The 15,885-nt window shown below is 34.5% G+C and overlaps 2 protein-coding genes and 1 pseudogene across 2 annotated transcripts; all 3 read right to left on the bottom strand.

The window, feature by feature from the left end:
• Positions 1-2,482: 2,482 nt before the first annotated feature.
• LOC129895439 (7-deoxyloganetic acid glucosyltransferase-like) lies at positions 2,483-3,443 on the bottom strand (annotated as a pseudogene).
• Positions 3,398-4,492, bottom strand: LOC129895440 (7-deoxyloganetic acid glucosyltransferase-like). The gene is made up of 2 exons (XM_055971160.1): positions 3,929-4,492; positions 3,398-3,523 (listed from the first exon to the last, which is right to left on the bottom strand). The coding sequence occupies exons 1-2, from the start codon at positions 4,410-4,412 to the stop codon at positions 3,504-3,506; spliced, it is 504 nt and encodes a 167-aa protein (XP_055827135.1). The 5' UTR covers positions 4,413-4,492; the 3' UTR covers positions 3,398-3,503.
• Positions 4,493-5,092: 600 nt separating this feature from the next.
• On the bottom strand, positions 5,093-7,207 carry LOC129895173 (7-deoxyloganetic acid glucosyltransferase-like). The gene is made up of 2 exons (XM_055970851.1): positions 6,686-7,207; positions 5,093-6,180 (listed from the first exon to the last, which is right to left on the bottom strand). The coding sequence occupies exons 1-2, from the start codon at positions 7,155-7,157 to the stop codon at positions 5,249-5,251; spliced, it is 1,404 nt and encodes a 467-aa protein (XP_055826826.1). The 5' UTR covers positions 7,158-7,207; the 3' UTR covers positions 5,093-5,248.
• Between the last annotated feature and the right edge of the window lie 8,678 nt (positions 7,208-15,885).

Raw genomic sequence — 15,885 nt, 5'->3', positions numbered from 1 at the left:
ACTGGATAAACATAGTTCTCCATATCTTATGCAACGGCGCTCAACAACACATCCTCGTATTACCATCTAAATGAGTGTCGTGGACCGCAATTACCTTACTCATGTGGGTGAATCCCCTAATGCAAGCACCGAAGCCTAAGAAGTAATACATGAATCTATGACTATTTTTGTTTATCATGATAGAATAGCTAGAACCAACATTAAGAGTGTCGAACATGTAGAAAAAAGCCGATAAGCATGAATATCCATGCTTCACTGCCCCTTAGACCATTTCCTTCGCAATCACACCTCCCTTCAAATATTTGTAGTAGCTTAGACTGCTGCGAAAAAAATTAAAATAACCCTCTAAATCTCTTTAATATTTGAACCCTTGTCATCACGATACAGATTCACACAAAGCGATGTAATGACTTCGGTCAAGATTTTTCTATGGCTTCTATTGGCATGCTCAACATCACAACTGTGATTGCCAATTTACTTGTAGATACAAAATATGTCTGATCATTCATACTTCTTTGCGCGCAACATCCACCCACAAATACAAGAAACACATTTCACCTTTAAGTATTTAGTACAACTCTTCACCGTAGCAAAATTAAAAGATTTTCTCACCGCCGCTTTGGATAATAATAATTTCAGCTCACTCTTTCTATTAAATGTTTGATTTATATAGAAATTATTTCAATCTAGAAAGAAATGGCTGGGTTGTGATCCCAATGCCTTCTCTCTGTCCAAGCCTTCGAAACTTTTGGGATATTCCGCGTCTATTTACTGTTGTCTCATATTCATTGGATGATCATACATATTTGTTGAATCATCACACAAGTTCTCATTTGAATAATCACCCAATCTCTCCTTTGGATGATCGCCCAAGCTCTCATCTTTAACCGAATTATTGTCGTCGTTGTTAAGTGAATTTGACAGTTCAATCGGATGCCTCGCAATGACATTTATCCTCAATATAGATCTAGACCCATCAGCAGCAACATCCAACATGTACAAGCCCATATGCCTATCATTCTTTATGAATGTGGGATGTACTTTCCCCCTCCCATTCATTTGATATCTAATCACCAAGTCTCTTGGCTCGGAGGCTAACTCATCGGCCTCAATTATGCTTGCAACCATATCATTCTATAAACCATTGCGACGCAAAGCAATGGGCACTGTCGTCTTACTAAAATATTTCCAATTCTAGCTTTTAGGAGTCTCCTCACATACTCCCATATAATCACCACCAACAACAATAAATTCAGCTACTATCATTATAGACTACACTGATCGATACTAGAGTTAGATATCAATATTTAACGGTCTATGACTGATAGAAATCCGTATAGAAATGTGAATGAATGAGATTAGCTTAAATCGAGCACCTACAATAGCGGAAACGTACATATAATGTTTCTAAACTATGGAAATTTATCTCTTCACCAGTTATAGAGTGATTTTAGAGAGTGATTTGGAGGGCTTCTCAAGCTTCTAAAAATGGAGGGAATTTTTTTTTGAAGATTTTTCAAGAAAATGGGATGAAAATATAAGAAATGAGTAAGGTGACGACGATTTCACCTATGATGAAGAAAATGTGGTCGGAAATAGCATCGAAATCGACAAAATCACCTGCAAACGGGAGCTCTTTTTTGGGTTTCTTCCTGAAAAATTTTGTTCACTTTTTGAAATTATTTGTTAATGAATAATAATAAAGAATTTTCATTTTGTTGGAAAAGAATGAGGGGGGGGGGGGGGGGAGACCAAAGTATATTTTCAAAGACTTGAGTGTTGGCCTTGCATATTTTTGGCGTCAAATTGATAATGTAATAAGTGATGTCTATACACCAAAAATTTTAAAACTTGTGTCTTAATGTTACATTAAGTCTAGAGAGTGGCTATTTTGCCAACTCTCCGAGATCTCTGCCAACAAAGTAAAGAATGCATCCTCTACATTTGTCACTTCCAACACACAAAGTTTCTAAACCGATTTGTAGGGATAGTTTCTTCCTCCTCAACAAATTCGTTTGCATCCTTTGTAGGGATAGTTTGGTAATATTCTAGATCGATTTTGTTTTCGATTAGCATGTGTAGGCAATTATAATCTGGTGACAACTTTGTACATCTGAAGATGATAACTAAATGACAAATTCAGTTATAAAATTGTTAGGAATATACTCTAGTTATTATTGATTCTATAAGAAATTTTATGATAATTATCGATTCTTTAGAATCTAATTACCACGGGACCTGCGAATATGGAATCAAATCCTGCAAGTGAAAATTACTTGGATCAGATATACAATTCAATAGATGCAGATATAATTTATGCTAAATCAACACTCATTATATTGTCACAAATATGACTTTGACGAATGTGACCTGAACTTCAATTTCTCGAGCCTTGCACGATTTCTCACGCTGGCAAAATTTTCGTGCCTCTCATGATGTCAAAGCTAATATATTTTCTTATCATAAAACAAAATAAGCAAATTCAATTCATTAAACTAGAGGCAGACCATCATTGTACAGAACATAATTTGCAATTGTCTAAAGCAGACATAGCAAAACTGTTATATTACAGTGATTTTATTCCAAAATATTCTTTAGGCATGTGAGGATGTTATATCCTCATCAGCCTAATATCCTCAATCAAACGGTCCAAATCTTGGTATGAAGAGCCACATTCACCAACACTTTCTATTGCCAAATTGCTCATCTGTTTTGCCCTTTCCAAAAATTCAAGTTTCTTCACCTCCATCACTTGTCTCACCATCCTCTCAATTATGGCTCTATCACATACATCTTTCATGTCTAGTCCAAGCTTCCACACTTCCCCAACATACCTACTATTTACTTGTTGATCAACAAAATAGGGCCAACAAATCATTGGTACTCCCTCTCTACTATACTTTCTAAAGTTAAATTCCACCTACTATGAATTAAGCACCCGTGAGCTAGAACCTCTTCTTGTGGAGCCCAACTAACAATACAACCCCTCTTTTGTACTTTGAGACAATTCTATGGGAACACTAATGTTGTCCTCTTCAAGTCCAATAATTGAACCGGGCCTCTGGACCCACAAGAACCGAGTCATGCTGTTCCCAAACCATACCAAAATTCAAAGAATTGGGCCTGACAAATAGAACTGATTTGTTAGGCTGCTCGTCCACCCAATCCATACAACTCATATCCTCTTTCCAGAGGCTGTTGGAGGTTGCTGTCTTAGGCACACATTGGGAAGCTAGTTTTGCCTTCATTTGAATGTGAAGAGGTCCGATGGCGTATATGTTTGGACACACAGCTCGAAATTGTGAGAGAATGGTCCCTTCAAGGCCTTCAAATGTGTTGAATATTAAACCTTGGGCTTGGACAATATGTTTCCCCTCCTTGATTACAAGTTGGATAATGGGGATATCAAGGTCAGGTGCACGGCAGAATATATGCTTTGACATTGCAGCTTGGCATGAAATATGTACTAATGCAACCACAAATTATAATTAATGTGTACTAATTCATTTTTCTAATATTGCACCTACAAATAGGAAAACGACGACAATAGCATAGAGTCAAAACACAGAACATTATATATAAATCATACATAATGTCATCTTAAATAAATGTGTCAACTAACACACTTTTGTTATCACAATAACCGTCTCCATGAAAAATTATCTTATCAGCTAACGTTGCTGATCACCTAATTTGAATATTAATTTGTCTTTATTCTTTTACATGGATAAGAAAACTAAAAGATAATAAGATTGGTACTAGAGCATAATTTAGCTGTTGCACTATCGGACGACACCTTTTGACTTACAAAGAGTCTTTGATGATGTTTGATATAGTTAAATTTAGAAATGGTGGAAAAACTTTTTAAAGAAAAATTTAAAACTAATTTTCTGAAGTCCAAGAATGATAATTAGTTAATTAGACTAACCTTTGAAAGGAATTTCTCCAGCTTCAATTAGTTTTGGAACAGCCAAATAAGTCCAGAGAGCACAAGGACATATAGTATCAAAATAAAGAAGTGGGATTCTAGCCTCTTTAGCAATATGAACAGCAAATGTAAAAATACCATCAACTATGAGACAAGTTGGAGCACAAGTAGTTGTCATGACCATCTCTCTGAACAGTGGGCTGCTCACTTCCTCTACACCTTCAATAATCTTACTTATTTGGTCTCCGTTTCTTGGATTATCTTCTGAAAGTCCATATGAAACAGTCACGAATTTGAAGTTTGGATATTTCGCGAAACGGATTTGAACGTCCGTGCAATTCAGCAGGCGTTGATGGATATATTTAGTGTTGATGAAAGTAACACGAATTTCTTGATGAAGGCACAAGAGCTCAGCTAGTTTTACCATGCAATTCACTGGACCTTGAAGAGGCAACGGGAAAATAACTACGTGAGGAACTTCCATTCTCAATTTAATTTCTTGGAATAACACAACAAGAGGGAAAAAATAGACAACGAGACACCCCTAGGCAACTGAGAAAATGGGAAATCAAAATTGACAAATGAAATAAAGCCTAGTCAACTAAAGGTAGATTAATTGTAATTAAATAAATTATTATTGAGTTATCGATTTAACCCGCTAAAAAAATAAGTTAAATCATTATTGAATCGATAACCCAATAAAAAAGAAAAACTTTCAAGCTTGTATTTTTTTTAGTGTTACCAATTATAACATTGAACTACCGTCAAGTGATAGCTAATGTTAATTGTGGCCCTGTAATAGCTAATGGTTAAAAAGAAAAATTCAAAGAAAAAAGGCAAAAAAGAAATTAATTAAAAAAGAAACATCCTGCGTGTTTGGCTGGATCGGAGTTAGGACACGTGAAAAATGATCTCAACCTAAAATTCTACATAATATTTGGTTTGATGGGATTAATTGTGAAAAATAATCTATATATAACTTATGCATACATTGTTTGATTGGTCATATATATATATAATCTCACATATCCTTATGCAGTGTACATTTGGTAAATAATGGATTATTAAATAATGCTTGCGATAAATTATAAGAAAATATATTATTATAGTGAATTGATTTAAATAATGACTTATTTCGGTCAAAAATTTTAATTTTTGTATTTGGATCGACTACCCAAGAATGATGATGAACATAACCAAGCCATTAAATTATCCATATTAAGAGTTTGTTTAAAGAAAGTATAGAGAATTAAACAGCATTTATTGACCAAATGAAAGAAACATTCTGAGCCCAAACAATTCTTTTGGCATGTGAGGATGTTATATCCTCATCAGCCTAATATCCTCAATCAAACGGTCCAAATCTTGGTATGAAGAGCCACCTTCAGCAACACTTGCTATTGCCAAATTACTCATCTGTTTTGCCCTTTCCAAAAATTCAATTTTCTTCACCTCCATCACTTGTCTCACCATCCTCTCAATTATGGCTCTATCACATACATCTTTCATGTCTAGTCCAAGTTTCCACACTTCCCCAACATACCTACTATTTACTTGTTGATCAACAAAACAGGGCCAACAAATCATTGGCACTCCCTCTACTATACTTTCTAAAGTTGAATTCCACCCACTATGAGTTAAGAACCCACCAATTGATGGGTGAGCTAGAACCTCTTCTTGTGGAGCCCAACTAACAATACAACCCCTCTCCTTTGTACTGTGAGACAATTCCATGGGAACATTAATGTTGTCCTCTTCAAGTTCAATAATTGAACCGGGCCTCTGGACCCACAAGAACCGAGTCTTACTATTCACCAAACCATACCAAAATTCAAAGAATTGGGCCTTGCTCATTGTTGCAAGGCTTCCAATGCTGACAAATAGAACTGATTTGTTGGGCTGCTCGTCCAGCCAATCCATACAACTCATATCCTCTTTCCAGAGGCTGTTGGAGGTTGCTGTCTTAGGCAAACATTGGGAAGCTAGTTTTGCCTTCATTTGAATGTGAAGAGGTCCAATGGCGTATATGTTTGGACACACAGCTCGAAATTGTGAGAGAATGGGCCCTTCAAGGCCTTCAAATGTGTTGAATATTAAACCTTGGGCTTGGACAATATGTTTCCCCTCCTTGATTACAAGTTGGATAGTGGGGGTATCAAGTTCAGGTGCACGGCAGAAACTGGGTAGGTCTCGACGCCTCATCACACCTTCCAATCCTGGCATACTATTTACTAATACATCCAAGTCATTTCCTGTATGTACCATGCAAAAAAGAAATTAAATATATATTATGATTTAATTTTTAATAACTTTAAGAAAAATTAACTATAATTGATGTGTACTAATTCATTTTCTAATATTGCGCCTACAAATAGGAAAACGACGACAATAGCATAGACTCAAAACATAGAACATAGTCATACAAAATGTCATCTTAAATAAATGTGTCAACTAACACACTTTTGTTATCACAATAACCGTCTCCATGAAAAATTATCTTATCAGCTAACGTTGCTGATCACCTAATTTGAATATTAATTTGTCTTTATTCTTTTACATGGATAAGAAAGCTAGAAGACAAGACTGGTACTAGAGCATAATTTAGCTGTTGCACAGTCGGACGACACCTTTGACTTACAAATTAGAGTCTTTGATGATCGATGTTTGATATAGTTAGATTTAGAAATGGTGGAAAAACTTTTTACACAAATATTCAAAACTAAAGTTCAAGAATGCTAATTAAATAATTAGACTAACCTTTGAAAGGAATTTCTCCAGCTTCAATTAGTTTTGGAACAGACAAATAAGTCCACAGTGCACAAGGACTTATAGTATCAAAATAAAGAAGTGGGATTCTAGCCTCTTTAGCAATATGAACAGCAAATGTAAAAATACCATCTACTATGAGACAAGTAGTAGTCATGACCATCTCTCTCAACAGTGGGCTACTCACTTCCTCTACACCTTCAATAACCTTCCTTATTTGATCTCCGTTTCTTGGATTATTTTCTGGAAGTCCATCTGAAACAGTCACGAATTTGAAATTTGGATATTTCGCGAAACGAATTTGAACGTCCGTGCAATTCACCAGGCGTTGATGGATATATTCAGTGTTGATGAAAGTGACACGAATATTTTGGTGAAGGCACAAGAGCTCAGCTAGTTTTACCATGCAATTCACTGGACCTTGAAGAGGCAACGGCAAAATTACTACGTGAGGAACTTCCATTCTTAATTTAATTTAGTGGAATAACACAACAAGAGAGAAAAAATAGACACCCCTAGCCAACTGAAACAATGAGAAATCACAATTATATTTAAATGAAATAAAGCCTAGTCAACTAAAGGTAGATTAATTGTAATTAAATAAATTATTATTGAGTTATCGATTCACCGAAAAATAAAATGCTAATTGTGGAGGAAATAGAGAGAAAAAAGGTGAAATAAAATAGGAGAAATAGTCAAAAATAATTTTAAAAAAATTAAAAGAAACATCCTACGTGATTGGCTGGCTAGGAGCTAGGACATGCGAAAAATGATCAAAACGTGAAATTCTACATAAATATTTGGTTTGATGGGATTAATTATGAAAAATAATCTATATATAATAAATGCATACATTATTTGATATATATATATATATATATCCTTATACAGTGTTTGGTAAATGGTTGATTATTAAATAATGCTTGTGGTAAATTATAAGAAAATTTATTTATTATTTTATGCGAAATGAAATAATTAACAAAATGAAGATTAAATTTTTAAAAAACAAATATTTTAAAGAAATAATTTATAATGACATAATATTACATAATCACACAAAAGTAAAAATTAGTGATAAATTTCATCATTAAACTGTCGCTAAATAATCCCTAAAAACTAACACGGCTGTTTAATAATCTATCATCGTTAAATAGGATTGGGAGAATCTTTTACAGTTTTAATGATAGAAATTGTCCGTTGGTATTTTCCAATTTACTCACCATATATATAATATTGATTTTATTAATAATTTAACAAATACAATGAAAAGCGATGCACTGAGAAGCCAAAAGATTATAATAATCAAATAGAGTGGAAAAATCAAGATAGGGTCATATTGCATAAAATTTTGTTTGAAAGTAGAATTGGACGCATTAATGCTGATGATGAAAACCGCTGGAAAGTTTGGTGAATACTTGACCTGGTATGTGGTTTTGTTCGATGGCGGAGCAAGATTTTCATTTCAAAAGTTTAAAATTCGAAAAGGCCAACACATAAATAAGTTATAGAAAATATAATATATTTATTTTATATATATAAAATATAAATTTAATTATATATAAATAATATATTTTTTGATCAAAATTTTTATTCGAATTCATTGATCTACCTGATTTTGTTGGCTTATTTCATAATGAAAGATCAGATTTTGCTTTTCTATTAATGTTTTTTCTCCAACAAAATAAGGAAAGCTTTGGATTTATTCGGCGGGAGATGATATTGTTTCTGACTTTACAGGGCAAATGATTCTACCATAAAGCCCACCCTTATTAAAAAAAGAAAAAAAACTATGGGTCATCTTTCGACTAGAATATTTTATTGTAGGACCCTATATTTTTTTCTTCTTCTTTTGGCTTAACAAATAATTAATGTCTGTTTGTTTTACTTTTCAAAATACAGTAGGTAAAAGTGACTTTTATTCTTACCAAATTTGTTCAAAGACGATAATGATGTTCTACTGAAGCTCTATGGTTGCTGGTGAATACGTTACTAGAATATATTTCCTTTTTTTCTTTTCTTATAATCATCTAATAGTCGGATCAACTAATTTTATTATTAACTCAAATTCACATCTTTTAGAATCCAGGGAAAAATATTCTCTATAACAAAATAGAAATTTCTCTAATTTTAAGATTGAAAATTAAAATTTCTAATTAAATATGAAGAGATTTTATTTATTTCATCTCATCTGATTATTGTATTTCTTGGTACTTATCCTGTATATATATATATATATATTTATTTATTTATTTTGTTTCAAACTTATCCTGTAATAGATTTTTTGCCGAAATCATTTCCTCGGAGAATGCAGTAGTTGATTGCAATACGCAAACGACCTTTTCTGTGTGCCCGAACCTGTGGAGGTTACTTTTTTTTATTATTTATTTTAAGTGTCGTGTTTTTTAGTGGAAGGTTTCCTTTCATTTATTGGTTTTTTAATGGTCTTTGAATTTGGTTTTGATTTATACCAGTAACTAGTGAATTGGTCTGCGGTTATTAAAATTTTATTAAATTATTAAATTTAAATATAAAAATATTTTTTAAAAAAAAAATTGGTTGATGTTCTTCAGAAATATATAATTTTAAAGTAGTCAATGTTTTTAACAATTTTTTTTAACTTTTAATTGTAAATATACTATTGAGAAATTATTTATTAAAATCCTAGATTTTGAGATGTGCCACCTCACATTCCTCTCTCTTTTAATTGAACAATGAATGTGGAAACTTATCAATTTATTGATAGAGTGAGTTTAAATTTTCAGCAAATATTTGAAGGAAAATATATAAAAAATGTCTCGACCCAAGCTAGAATCTAGGTGTGATACGGAGATCGAAATTCCGGAGGACTCCAACCAAGCCTCTTAGCATATCATTCATGAGCATTCATAAGGTAATTAAGATATAACAAGAAATATCATAAATACGGAATAAAAGTCTAAACGTAGATGTCTTGAATAAGAGGAATCAAACCCAAACTCACATGGAAAGAAGACAACGTAGACTCCTTAACATCTAACATGCCTCTAATACTACTATGGATGTAGCATATGACATGTTCCTAGCTCACCGACTTAAGAAATAATGTCATAAGGAACAAAGGAAAATATAAATGTCTTGTCCTTGAAACATGAGGATTCACCAACAAAAGAGAAGTAAGCTCAATTTCTAGCCACGAGTGGAGTGTGGTGATGATCGTCCAACCCTGCATTATGATACAATATAGGCAAAAGTATGCGTTAGTACATGGAATGCACTAAGTATGTGAGAAGTATGCATGAACAATGATAATAGGACATAGTCAATATGGACATGTGATGCATGATCAATATCTTAAAACATGAGTAAAACTTGAAAGCATTTGAGAATCGTACACAAGTGGTCAAGTATCATTAAACATTCTCATAAGAGCTTATAGAACATAACATATACATATGTGGGATATTAACTTTAACCGACATGTACGACCATGTGATCTATAACATGAAATCCGATGTAACTCTCACACCTAGAAGATAGAGGCTACTTGCCAAGGTAGACTCCGTATCATAAACATAACATAATCATGAGCTATATGTGGATCCACTAGCTAAGCCATAAAGACAAAATCTATGGCGGCACATAATTTAGGAACTAATAGTTGCTACTAGGGTTCCCTCGTGGATCCTCCCCATAAAGTTTGCTTGGTGCTAAGTTAATCCCAACGGAATACATAAAACATAGTCATTAGGAAAGATAAATCAACCAATCCAATATCATGAAAATATAACATAAAAATAGATCCTTGAAAATCATGATCATAGCTTAAACTTGTGGATACTTATCTTTCTAAGCATCCAAATCATCATAACTTGCATATTGTGAGAAAATCTTTCACAATTCATGATTTAATACTTGAAATCATACTTGAATCATAATATATAACTTTCATAAATCATATATAAATCCTTGATCATAAATTCATAGCTTGAAATATGAAATTCATAGTATAATGCATGGGCCATTGAAAAGCTTATTGAAAATATATAATTTAACTCAAATCATGAATGAATAGACTATTGAAATTGAAATAAATTATAATTGAGTTGACTCATATTCAATTTGATCAAAATCCTAGAATTCGAAGAATTGAAATCGATAAAAGAAGAGAGAAATTCTTGGGACTCTATGAATGAATTTCCACATACTTTGATAATCAAAGCCTACAACAAGATCTAGCAATGAAGGCTTGGACTTGATCTTGAAACTCTAACTTGACTTGGAGAAGAAGATAACATTGGGAGAGAATTATAGATAGAAGATTTTGTATAGTAATAGATTGATAGAGAATGAGAAGGATTCAAAGGGTTTGGGTAATTATAGATCCTTCAAAAATAATCCAAAACAGCGTAGCTTAGTGTTTTATTGGGTAGGAAAAGAATAAAGTAACTCAAAAAAATAACTGGCGAGTCAATTCGACGTAGTTGGTCGAGTCGCCGAACCCATTTGGCATTTCACCGAATGGTACCTTCCATCACCGACTTGGCCTATCCTTGAGGTCAAAGTTTCTGGTCCATTTGGTGGTCTCCGTTGAGATCGCCGACTGGATCGGCGGTCCGCCTAATTGTCCTTCCAGACTAGACATTGGTCAAAACCCAAATTTTTTGTAACATTCACGCGGTCACCCTTTAGCTTTCCAAACCTGTTTGACGGTCCGCCAAATCATTAAGCGAAATGAGCTCTTTTTAAAAAAATTATTCTCGTCCTTCGAACTTTTGGGATCTTACACTATCTCCCCCTTGGGGACATTCATCCTTGAATAAAATTCAGTTAGCATAGAAAGGATCTGGAAAAAGGACTATCAATCCAACATGAATGCAATGATACTTTAATATGCATAAACTATAAAAATTTCAGATCCAACATAAAACATAGCTCAAAAATCAATTTCATGAACATTCATACTTATAAAAAAACATAGAAGAGCTGTAAATCAGAATTCGGAGGATAGATCATGAGGAAACTAGATACCTTGGGTTGAAACAGAGGGAAAGAGATAAGGATAATGTGTCATCATATTGGCATCGGCTTCCCACGTAGAACCTTCAACTTCTTGGTTCCTTTATAGAACTTTAACGGATGCAACTTCCTTATTTCGCAACATTCTCACTAGCCGGTCTAGAATCTCCATAGGAACCTCATCATTGGACAAACTCTCCTTTACACCACACTCTCCAAAGGCACAATGGGCTTAGGATCACCAATGCATTTCTTCAATAAATATACATGAAACACCAGATGTAACGATGTTAATTCCAAAGGCAAATCTAATTTATAGGCTACCTGACCAACACATGGCACTATCTCATAAGGGCTAACATATTGGGGAATAAGCTTTTCTATTACCAAAATGCATTACATCCTTCATGGGTGAAATTTTTAAATAAACTCAATCATTAACTTCAAACTCAAGTTTCTTTCTCCTCATATCAACATAAGACTTTTGCTAGCTTTGGGCGGTCTTCAATCTCTCTCTTTGTTGAGTTTAACCTCTCTATAGCTTCAAATACAAATTCGGGTCCTATCAAAGCGACCTCACAAAATTCAAACCACTCAATAGGAGACTTACATCTCTGTAAGACCCGATAACTTGGCAAGTCCTAAACCAAGGATCAAAGGAGTAAATCTCAAAAAGTTGCAGAAATCGACACCAGGGGTTGACCACGGAAGCCATCACGGGCCGTGGTGATAACCACGGACCGTGGTGAGCAACCGTGGTAGAGATTCAGAGGTTCAGATTTGCAGGGAAAAGACCACGACAAAGGACCACAGACAGTGATGAGAATCACAGACCATGAAGACCTCCATGGTTACCCCTCCACAAAATCCTCAGGAAATATCCCAAGGCAAGGGTCACGGATGACCACAATGGATCGTGGAGCTTTTCACAGATCATGAAAATGGTCCATACAGAGGTCCATTCATTCTGTCTTATAGGATTTAAGGTTAATTCTTTAGTGTAAAAATATATTTGGAGATGTTTTAAGGTCACAAGAATCCTTAAGCACAAAGTTAAGTTGAAAGCTTCCTTACCGATTGAGTTTCGATGTAAGATTCTACATAGGTCAAATTTAAGAGATCATATATCCTTGAATATATAGACTCAAGTGTCCTATAACCTACCAAATCAAAATTCTCTGAATTCTCTTTCCAACGCCACCAAGTTTACCTCATGTGGAGTTCGGAGTAAAACATTATGGCTATTTTAGTGAGCTGCTCAGACAGGATAGGACCACGAACCATGGTGGCCTTCCGTGAAATGCAATATGGTCTGTAGTGGCCATACGTGAAGACCATGTTTTCAACCAGTTTAAGCCATGGGATCACTGGTAAGCACCACGACCTATGGTGCTCTTCTGTAATCCTCATTATGATCCGTAAATGTCATTCGTGAAGAAGGTTCAGAGATTTCTCTACAACACTTTTCAAAATATTTTTCCGAGTCTTTTATCACGGGACCCCACTATGGTCCATGGTGGGCATAACGGACCGTGAAGGTCCTCGTGAAGTCTAGTTTAGCCAATTTTAAAAAGGGTATTTTAGTCTTTTCCTTGTGTTTTAACAAAAAGTAGTGTCGTTTTGATGGATGAATTCACCTATTTAAATGACCCAAAGCCTTCCCATACTCATTTACTCTCACTCAAAATTCTAAGACCCAAACCCTAACCTCTCAATTTCCTCTCAAGCTTTCTTCCTCAATCTGCAAGAAAGATTTTAGGTTTTCACTCTAAGAAGATCAAGCCTCCATTTCTTTTCAAGTTTTGCATTAAAGAGTTAACTCCTCAAGGTATATGGGTTTTCATACATGGGTCCTTTCACCCATGGAGTCCAAATATTTTTTCAACCCAGTATTTTAATTCAAAATGATAAAATCTTATTGGCTTTTACATGATGACTTTAAATGCATAGATTATGATATATTTAAAGTTTATTTACATGTATTATTGATAGATATTGACTCTTGATTTCATGAAGTTATGATATTATTAATGTGCCTATATGAAGGCTTGAAAAGAGTTTTAAGACATATGTGGTGGGTTGCTTTAAGAATGTGTATTTTATGCATTTCCATTACTCTCATGCAAGCAAGAATCCTTTAAAGGCATTAAAAGGTTTTTACGAAATGAACCCACCTAGTTTCTTATGATAAAGAAACGTTGAAATGAAGTTTGACTCCAAATGAATGTTATGAAGTAAATGCTTATGGAAGAGAGTCTTTATGAAATGATTGATTGATGAAGGTTAGCCAAAGTAAGGTATCAATATGAAAGGACAATTCTCACATTGAATCAAATGAAAGGTTTTAATGAGCTATTCCACCGATTGATGTTTTAATGTTAAAGTTATATAATGCTTATGTTATATTAATGTTTAAATATTATTCCTTGGGACTTGACCTAGCACCGAATATAGCATATAGATGGGGGCTCAACCGAAGGGGTCCTTAAGTAAAGTCTCATATTGCATTAACTATGTTCCACCATAAGGGCCCTTATCGGCTATTTTTGGCTAGTGGATTCATGATTACCCATTAAAGTTAAAGTTAAAGAATGTTTAAAATTGATCGGAGTTCTACCTGGCAAGTAGTCTCCCCGTGCTAACGTAGGGGGATATGTTGAATTTCATGTAATAGATCACATGGTCTTAAATATCGGTTATGGTCGCTTCCCTACAAAATGAATGTTTTAAGGATTCACATAATGATTTCTCATGCATGCATTCACTTATGTATATTGCCTATACATGTCTCTCTCTTCTGTTCTTCATTTCATAGCACACTCATATACTTAGTACATTCAAAGTAATAATGCATACTTTTGCCTACATGATATCACTATGTAGGGGCCGACGTTGCTCCACACTCTCCTCCCTGTGTCTAAGTTGAGCGTTGAAGGCTACCACTTTGGTAAGTTCCTATGTTCCGGGAACGACACTCCTATCTTATCTACCTTATGTTATGTTTAGACATTTAAATTAAGTTTTGTATTTTTGACTTAATCTTGAGGGTGAGCTAGGTACATGTCTTAGCCTCCGCCAAGTCTTAATATAGAAGGTATTGTTGGACATAGTAAAGGATGTTATATTGTCTTTGACTCTTATTATTTTAAAGCCCTTTAGTCCCTATATCCCTTATGTTTTCGCTTGATTTGTTTATCATTACCAATGAAATGCTTAATGAATTCTAAGAGGCTTGGGTGAGGTACCTCTGGGTGTCTCATTCGTCGTGTCACGTCTAGGCCCTAGACTTGGATCGTGATAATGTCCTACCATACAAAGGTTCAAAAGGAGCCATTTGGATACTAGAATGATAGTTATTATTGTAAGCAAACTCGATCGATGATAAGTTCTCATCCCTATTTACTTTGAAGTCAAAAGCACATATCCTCAACAAGTCTTTCAAGGTTTGAATTGTTCTTTTAGCTTGATCATCGGTTTGAGAGTGAAAAGCGGTACTTAGATTAACTTAAGTACCAAGACCTTTTTGGAAAGACCTCCAAAACTAAGAGGTAAACTGCGGACCTCAATTTGAAATGATAGACAATGTAACCCCCTGAAACTTAACCAATTTACGAATATAAAGTCTAGCATAGTCCTCGACTGAATATATAAAAAGTCTTATCGAGAATGAAATGTGATGACTTAGTCATTTGGTCGACAACCACCCAAAAAGAATCATATTGCATACGAATATGAGGAAAACCTGTAACAAAGTCCATGCTCACATCTTCCTACTAAAGTCCATGCTCACATCTTCCTACTACCAAGTAGGAATCTTAATATCATGAGCTAAACCTCCCAATTTTTGATGGTCAATTTTCACTTGTTGATAATTAGGATATTTAGCACAAAATTCGCTATTCCTATTTCATGCCATTCCACCAATATACTCTCTCAAATCATGATACATCTTGGTGGATACCAGGTTAATGGAATATCGCAAACTGCAAACTTCGGACAAAATCATTTCTCTCAGGCCATCCCCATGGGAACACACAATGGGCCCTAATATCTCAATATCCCATCTCCCCCTTGGGATAAAGCCTCAATGACTTTTTTAGCAACTGATTTCTTCAACTCAGCTAAAGTAGGATCATTATCTTTCTTGGTCTTAACATCCGCCACAAGAGACGACTCAGAACCATTTTGAATGACAA

The sequence above is a fragment of the Solanum dulcamara genome, chromosome 7 (genome assembly GCF_947179165.1).
Source record: "Solanum dulcamara chromosome 7, daSolDulc1.2, whole genome shotgun sequence".
In the NCBI taxonomy this organism is placed as follows: domain Eukaryota; kingdom Viridiplantae; phylum Streptophyta; class Magnoliopsida; order Solanales; family Solanaceae; genus Solanum; species Solanum dulcamara.
Note: the sequence above shows the minus strand (reverse complement) of the source record. Positions and strands in the feature narration are given on the sequence as shown.

Bases quoted from the DNA above. Each gene is read 5' to 3' on its own strand.
- LOC129895440 (XM_055971160.1), bottom strand. From the start codon at position 4,412: ATGGAAGTTCCTCACGTAGTTATTTTCCCGTTGCCTCTTCAAGGTCCA. The intron at 3,524-3,928 runs GTTAGTCTAATT...TCCTATTTGTAG, and splicing joins TGGAGAAATTCCTTTCAAAG to GTGCAATATTAGAAAAATGA.
- LOC129895173 (XM_055970851.1), bottom strand. From the start codon at position 7,157: ATGGAAGTTCCTCACGTAGTAATTTTGCCGTTGCCTCTTCAAGGTCCA. The intron at 6,181-6,685 runs GTTAGTCTAATT...TGGTACATACAG, and splicing joins TGGAGAAATTCCTTTCAAAG to GAAATGACTTGGATGTATTA.